Source organism: Nothoprocta perdicaria, unplaced genomic scaffold (assembly GCF_003342845.1).
Source record: "Nothoprocta perdicaria isolate Ctin4 unplaced genomic scaffold, notPer1 scaffold_0, whole genome shotgun sequence".
In the NCBI taxonomy this organism is placed as follows: domain Eukaryota; kingdom Metazoa; phylum Chordata; class Aves; order Tinamiformes; family Tinamidae; genus Nothoprocta; species Nothoprocta perdicaria.
The window spans coordinates 13,507,826-13,515,381 of NW_020454092.1; the positions used below are offsets into that span (position 1 = coordinate 13,507,826).

General features: G+C 67.5%; 1 protein-coding gene across 1 annotated transcript; it reads left to right on the forward strand.

Annotated features, from left to right (window-relative positions):
- The first annotated feature begins 925 nt into the window (after window positions 1–925).
- BTBD19 (BTB domain containing 19) lies at window positions 926–6,537 on the forward strand. Its single transcript, XM_026034159.1, has 8 exons — window positions 926–1,041; window positions 2,444–2,657; window positions 3,176–3,229; window positions 4,484–4,543; window positions 5,606–5,674; window positions 5,985–6,116; window positions 6,190–6,315; window positions 6,403–6,537. The coding sequence occupies exons 1-8, from the start codon at window positions 953–955 to the stop codon at window positions 6,535–6,537; spliced, it is 879 nt and encodes a 292-aa protein (XP_025889944.1). The 5' UTR covers window positions 926–952.
- The last annotated feature ends 1,019 nt before the right edge of the window (window positions 6,538–7,556 follow it).

Here is a 7,556-nt window from a genome sequence, read left to right on the forward strand (position 1 = left end):
CTGGATCAATGAGTCTTTGTTTGGCCCGGCTGCCGATCTATTTGAGGAAAGCGGAGGCAGCCTTTGTGTTTGCATCTCCCGTCAGGGCTATTTATAGCTGCTGCCGGCAGCTGGGCCCTGCTCCCGCGGGCGGCCGCTGACCCCGCTCCTGCCTCGCCGCGTGGGGCAAAGGGGGCTGCCTCAGTGGGGACCTGGCCCCTGTCTGTGGGGCTGGTTAGAAGCAGTACAGAGGAAAAGGGGCAGCACCCAGCACATCACTGACAGCCTTGGGAAGGCCGGCATGCCTTGGAGCACTGCTTTGTTTGGTAGCAAGTGTGATTGAGGCAGATTGCAAGCGTTGGTAGGTGGGGAAGACCTCGGCCTGACGTGGAGCAGAGCTGCTTGCGGGGTCAATGCTTGCCCCACAGCCGCCTCACTGCTTTGCTCGGGTGGCCGAGCGCCTGGGGATGGCTGTGCCCACCAGCCCTGCAAAGGGCTCTGCACATCTGCAGGAGGTGAATTCTCTTTTTTTTTCCACACATTTAACTTATGCACATGTGGCTTCTTCCGAAATCCCAGCCTGCCTTCATCCTTCTGATTGTCCCATCAGCTCCAGCTGCGGCGCTTGCTCCGGGCTGGACCTGCTGCTGCTGGCCGTAGGGGTGGATGTTGCTGGGAGCAGCGCGCGTCCCCAGCCTCAGGGTGACATGGGGCTGGACACAGGACACCAGCCTCCTTGCTCCGCACTTGGCCCAGAAAACAGCCGTCCGGGGCCGACTTGGCAGCGAGGGCCCCGTTCCCAGCTGCTTCCCCGCCGTCCCCCCGGCTGCTCCGGCTCGGCCCTGGGCCCCGCTCCAGCGAGGGCCGGCGGCCCCCGGCTGCGCCAGCCGCCGTTTCCCTAGCAATGGGCCGGCCTCCCCGCCGCCTGCCTCCGCCCGCGGCCTGCTCGGCGCTCCGGCGGCCGCTCCGGGCCATGGCGCGCTCCTGCTCCGCGCGGCTGCACGGCGACGCGGCCGCCTTCTCCGCCGCCCTCCGCTCCCTGCTCAACAACCCGCAGTTCAGGTGAGGGACCGGCCGTGTGCAGCCCCCTGCCTTGTCCTCCCTGGGGTGACCCGGGCCCTGTGCTCCCTTCCCTGACGCTGCCGAGCCCGGCGGGGTCGGGGCGCTTGTTGGGCACACGTGGCTGCGACTGCATCTGGTGCCCCACTGTGCACGGGGTGCCTGGAGCAGCATGGGGTTCCTGGAGCAGGAACCGCCCTGGAGCAGGCAGCACAGGCACTGCTGAAATCCCACGTGGTGCTCCCGGGGTGCAGATTGTGCCTGCCCAGGGAGCGCCTCTGCTGCATCCTGTTTCCAACCATGGGCTCAGTTATTCTTTCCTTCCATGTCCTGAATCTGGGAGGGAAGGTTGATGTTCTCTGGTCACCCTCTCCCACCTATCAACCTCCTGGCTGGCAGCTGCCAGGCTTGCACGCTCCTCTGCACCATAAGGACTGGCACAAAAGCTGGCTGCTTCACAGGGAATCCCCATCCCTGCTGAAATTCTGGCCACCAGAAGAGAAATCCCTGAGAAAAGTCCCCAGCTGCACTGCCATGCGCTAGGGAGGCTGCCAGGGGCTGGCTGGCTGCCTGCAGCCCCCGCTGGCATCTTGCATCCTGCAACCTGAAACTTGTACCCCAGATCTTCAGCCTGCACCCTGTGCTCTGCATCCTGTAACCTGCAATCTGCATCCCGTAACCCACAATCTGTATCCCACAGTCTGCATCCTGCACCTTTCATTTGCAATCTCCATCCCTCACTCTATCTGCATCCTGCATCCCACACTTTGCCTGGGGAGCGTAGCCGTGGAGCGGTTTATTCCACTCCCTGCACACCTCGGCTGCCTGTCCGGCGTTGCGTATTGCTCGTGACAGTGTTGACACACGCGGGATGGGCTCGGAGCCTGCCGGGCATGTGTCCCTTGGGGCCACAGCTGTGCCCAGGATGGGGCTGAGAAGATGGATGGGCCATGTTCCAGCTGGACACTTCCCATCCCCTCCTTGCTTTGCACCCCCTTTCTGCCCCTCTACTGCTTCCCAGCCTGGGGCCATGGGACACCCGAGGCCCCAGGCCATGCAGGGGAGATGCAGAGCACCGGGACAGGCCCCCCACGTGTCCCACGGGTGCCAGCAGCCCCGTCAGAGCCACATGCGCCGGAGCACGTGGCCGGCGGAGGGGCCGCGCGGTGCAGCGGGACTTCCCCTCGGCCGCACTGCTCTCAAAGGGAAAGCCGCTTTCTCCAGCAGCCTGAGGTGGAAAATCTGCTCGGGCCTGGGCCAGCACCCCGGGGTGTCCCTGTGTCCCTTGGCCTCAGCCTGCGTGTCCCTAAGCGAGCGGCAGAGCCCACCCGGGTGCCCGTGCGGAGATCGGGCCCTGACGTGCCCGTGGCTCTGCCCGGGTGCCCCGTGTCTCCCGGCGTGGCAGTGACGTGACGTTCGTGGTGGGCCGCGAGCGGCGGGAGGTGTTCGCGCACCGCTGCGTGCTGGCGTGCCGCTGCCAGGCCTTCCGGGGCATGCTGAGCGCCGCGGGCGGCCCCGCGCCGCGCGCACCCCTCGTGCTGGGCAACGTGCAGCCCGACGTCTTCCTGGCCGTCATCGAGTTCCTCTACACCAACTGCGTCACCCTCGACAGCCACATCGTGAGTGGGGCCCGGGGCTACGTGGGGCGTGGGAGGGAGATGGATGCAATGGGGACATGTTGCTGCCCCGAGGCCAGCAGCACAGGAGCTCTGCACAGAGGCGTCCCGGTGGGAGGTGCAATGAGTGCGTGGGGCCTCAGCCCAGCGCGGGAGGGCTTGTCTGGAATGTTGTGCCCTGCTGGTGTCTGCTCCAGGATCTGGCTCCCCGACCATGTGCAGCTTGGACGGGGGGGCCACAGCTCTGCTGCCCCACCAGGGGTTTGGTGCCATGGGACCAAAATGCGCAGGGAGCTGGTGGCACCTGGGACACGGCTGCATGAGGACCTAGGCTCCCAGCACGGTGTCACTGGAGCTGGCCACCTCCACGTGTCCCCACCTCCATGTCCCTTGTTCCCACCTCCCACCCGGGAGTGGGACAGAGCTGGTAGCAGAGCTGGGCTGGTGGCAGGGGGACCCGTGCCTTGGCCCCGCTATGGGCCTCGCACGCTGCTGTTCATGGCGTTTCTCTGGCTGCTCAGGCTCTGGAGGTGCTGACCTCGTCGGTGGAGTACGGCCTGCAGGAGCTGTGCAAGGTAAGGGCCGGCTGTGCCGCACGGGCGCCCCGCTCCGGGCTGCACCCCGGGGTGCTCTGGGGGTGCTGGTGGCTGCACAGGGACCAGTGCCAGGGTTGCGATGCATCCGCCAGGTCCATCCTGGGCCAGATTGAGCTCAGCCTCCTTTCTGGAGCCTCGAGGGGCTCTCCAGTGGGTTCCCCCTCCGAGGTGACACTGAGTCGGTCCGGGAGCTGGGATCCACCTTGGGGAGCTGGGGAAGCCCAGGGAAGGGCACGGGGCCTCTCTCCTCCTCTCCCTGCTGCGGGGGTGGCTCATTGCAAGGGTGATAGGGAAGTCCCCGTGTCACCATTCCTGGGCTGCCACTGCCCTCCAGCCAAAGGGATGTTCCCAAGGAAAGCCCCTGGCCGCGGTGCTGCCTGCGGGGCCAGCGGGACAAACCGGGAGCCGTGGCGAGGAGGGGGCAGGCGGCTGACACGGCTCTGGTGGGAGCACGGCCAGGACACGTCATCGGAGGGATTCCTGGATTACAGCCGGGCCGATCCCGTGACCGGTCGCCTCATGGTTGCATTTCCCTCCCACTTCCCCCCCTGCAGCAGGGAAGGTCCCTGCTGAACTGTGGCCGTGGCTGCCACGTGCCTGGCACCGAGGGGCCCACGGCAGGCACAGCCCCATAGGGACAAGCTCGGCACCACGGTGTGGCCCAAACACGGGGTGCCCGGGGAAAGGGGGTGGTCTCCCATGCTGGGCAATGCACTGGTGCGATGCAGGAAGGGCTGCCGGAGAGGCTGGACAGAGGTGGAAATGCCAGGGGGACGCTCGACCTCCTCCTGGACCCCATGAGTTAATGAACATCTGGAAAAGGGAGAAACGCAAGCGGAAATGAGGCTGCTGAATGGAGGCCTGGCTGCAGGGAGGGGAGGGCTGGAAGTGCGGGAGGGACAATCCGGGAGGGACCCTGTGGCAGCCCAGGCGGTGGCCAGTGCGTGGATATCTGCACCCGGCCGGGGGTGACGGGGCAGGGCTGACCCCAGCCCACACACCGGCCTGGTCGGGAAACCGGGCGCTGCGTCCCCTGCTGCCCAGTGACTTCATCTCCCGCTCCGTCCAGTCCCGCCAGTGACTCAGAGCCCTCCGGCTCCTCCCTGCCCGTCAGGTCACCTCGGGCTTTCCAGGAGCCCCCCATGCTCCTGCTCCCCTCCTGTCCCCAGCGCAGCCCTGCTCCCCGTGCACGAGGGGGTTCACTGCGCACCCCAGGGTGGCTCTGCTTTTCAGCTCTGCGTGGAGTTCATCAAGGAGACGCTGAGCGTGGAGCAGGTCTGTGAGGCCCTGCAGGTGGGTCGCCCCGTGCGCTGAGCGGTGCCAGGCCTCGTGTCCCTGCCCCGTGCTGGCCAGGGGGACCTGCAGCCACCTGCACAGACCACGGGGGTGACCTGGAATTGGCCGCTTTGGGGCAGAGGGAGACCTTGGCCATTCCCATGGACCAAGCCCAACACACGTCCCTCTGCGCTGCTTAGCTGTGACCCGCGTGGTGGTTGGGACAAAAGTGACCCCTCTCCTGCAGCCCGTCCCGCCGGGCTCTCTCGTGCCGGGCTTGGAGCCACGGGCCACGCTGCAGGGGCCCAGTGAGAAACTCCCTGGTGGTGTCACTAGGACAAACACAACCCTTGAGGTCCGTGCATGTCCCCTCCTCAGCACCCTTTGGTGCCCTTGTGAACAGACAAGAGCCCTTCCCTTCCAGGGAAGGACTCTTCCAAGTGCCTCCCTGGGAGAGCACCCAAAGGCCCATGGAGAGTCGCAGCACCCAAAATTATTAACCTGCTTGGGATGCTGCGTGGGACTGGGCAGGCCCCCCAGGCAGGGGTCTAGCAGCAATGACGGGTGGGACGATGCAGCCAATGCTCCCCAGATCTGTGGGGCAGCTGGAGACACCATCTCCCCCGCTGACAAAAGACATGGGAGGGGATTTTTCTCACCTCCGAGGCCTGGGGGAGGCAGGACGCAGGTCTGGGGGTGCAGGAGCATGCGCCAGTGCCTGACCACCATGGCGTAAACAGAGCTAAAAGCAGCCCGGAGGAAACAAACAGCAAAACCCCAAAACCCCAGAACAAAACAAACCTCATCAAAACACCTCGCCCGGTGCCCAGGTTTGCGTCAGCGCCGGCCCTGCCGAGCTGCTGGGGGAGGCCAGTGGGGGCGAGCGGGGTGTCCTGAGCTGCTGCCATGGGGGGGATGCAGCTGTGGGGACCTTGCCGGGGGGCTGGCAGCCCCAGGGGATGGCAACCCCAGGGGGATGGCAGCCCCCAAGGGCCCTTGTGTCGCTGCTGCCTTTCCTGGGGACTCGGGAGCAGTGTGTGTGCCCCGGCCCCCTCGCAGGTCCCCGGTGTTGCCCCGCAGGCCGCGGTGACCTACGGGCAGGGGGACCTGCAGCAGCACTGCCTCGCCTTCATCGAGGACTGCACTGCGGTACGGGCACGGGGAGCCACAGGGCAGCACCCCCTGCGCGGGCACCGAGCGTGCACCCCACTGCAGCAAGGTGGTGGGACCCGTGGGAATGGGGCGGCTGGAGGCTGCAGGGAAAGGGCTGTCGGGAGGGGAGAGCTGGGGTGGTGCTGAGGGAGCCTGTTGGGGTGCCGGGAGGAGGAAGGTTCTGGGTCCAGGGGGGTGTTGTTGTGTGGGAGTCTGGGTCCCACGGTGGGAGGGAAGGTTCTGGGTCCCGGGCGGTGCTGCCGGTGCAGTCCAGAGGTCCCCGGTGCCAGCGCTGCCGTGTCCGCAGGCAGTGGTGCGGACGCGGGGCTTCCAGGAGCTGTCGGACGCGGTGCTGGCGCGGGTGCTGCGCAGCGACCGCCTGGCTGTGGACGAGCTGGAGCTGGTGCAGGCCGTGCGGGAGTGGGCGCATGTCAGCTCGGTGAGCGCACGCGTGGCGGGGACGCCGCGGCGGCCGCGGAGCCACCGGTGTCCCCACGGCCCGTGTCCCGCAGGCCGTCTTGGAGCGGCCGGTGCCCGAGGTGGCGGCGCTGCCCGTGCGTGAGCTGCGCTTGCCCTTGCTGGCGCCCAGCGAGCTGGCCACGCTGGAGAGCCACAACCAGCGGGACCTGCTCATCCCGGTGAGCGCTGGCCCCATCCCGTGGTGGGGACGGGCCCCACGGTGCCCGCGCTGCCCCATGGTGACGGCCGTGTCCCCGCGCGCGCAGGCGGAGAGCATCACGGCGGCCTGGAGGTGCCACGCGCTGCGCAGGGGCAGCGGGGTCCCCGCACGGCTCTGCCGGCCCCGCCGGGGCACCCGGCCCCGCGAGCACCACCGCCACCTGGACCCCCACGGCAAGTAAGGGCCAGCATGGGGGGGCTGGACCCCCCCCATGACACCCTGGTGCTGATGAGCCCCGTGGGAAAGGGACCTGGGGGCTGCAGGCGCAGCGGGGACTGCCAAGTGGGCGCTGGCGCGGCCGAGCGGCAATAAAACTGCTGCACCCACATCACGGCTTCGGGTTGAGGGGGGCCGGGGTGGGCAGTGGGGTGCAGGGGTGTGGGGATGGGGTCCCACGTGCAGGCCCTCGCACCCAGGACTATCAGGCAGCACTAACACTACGTGAGGTCCGTGCACGGTGTCCCTGGAGGGTGGGAGGGGGCTGCACTCCACCCGGGACACCTGGGGAACATGGGGGGGAAGCCTGTGCCCCAGCCCCGCTGCTTGGGGCCTCCCTCGGCAGCCAGCACTGGCACGGACCCCAGGGGACCCCGGGGAGTCCAGGGCAGGGCCAGGCCAGCCGCCCTGGGGAAGGGGCTCAGTGTGGGTGGGTGATGGGGACGCTCACGTTGCAGGAGGTCGGGACTGTGCAGGACACGTGGGGAGGATGGGGTTGTGAGGGACACGTGGGAGGCTGTGGGGGACACCACCACCCCCTCCTCAACTACCGACCCTAGAGAGAGACCCACCCCTGCCAACAGGGACTCCTCCACACACACACCTTGTGCCAGGGTCCTGGTCACACGTCAGCCCTTCACAGTGTGGGGCTGACCCAGCACCCTGTGCCGCCCTCCTTGCTGCGCATCGCCCGGGCTGCAAAGCTGCCCTCTGCCAGCAGCCACCCCGGCCAAGGAGCAAGGGCGCTGCGGCACCTCAGCCTGCTTCCAGACTGTTTCCCTTTGCAAAGGGGCTGCGGGTGCCCACCGGGCACCGTGGGCATGGGCAGGCGCTGCAGACGTGTCCAAATGGGGCTGCCTCTGGGGTGCAGCAGTCGGGCTGGGGAGGAGCGGGTGTCATCGGAGCGAGTGTCATCGGAGTGAGCGTCACCCTGGGGAGCAGCCAGCACCAGACCCCAGTCCCGAGAGCACATACGGCACCCTT

Bases quoted from the DNA above. Each gene is read 5' to 3' on its own strand.
- BTBD19 (XM_026034159.1), top strand. From the start codon at position 953: ATGGCGCGCTCCTGCTCCGCGCGGCTGCACGGCGACGCGGCCGCCTTC. The intron at 2,658-3,175 runs GTGAGTGGGGCC...CTGGCTGCTCAG, and splicing joins TCACCCTCGACAGCCACATC to GCTCTGGAGGTGCTGACCTC. The intron at 3,230-4,483 runs GTAAGGGCCGGC...TCTGCTTTTCAG, and splicing joins GCCTGCAGGAGCTGTGCAAG to CTCTGCGTGGAGTTCATCAA.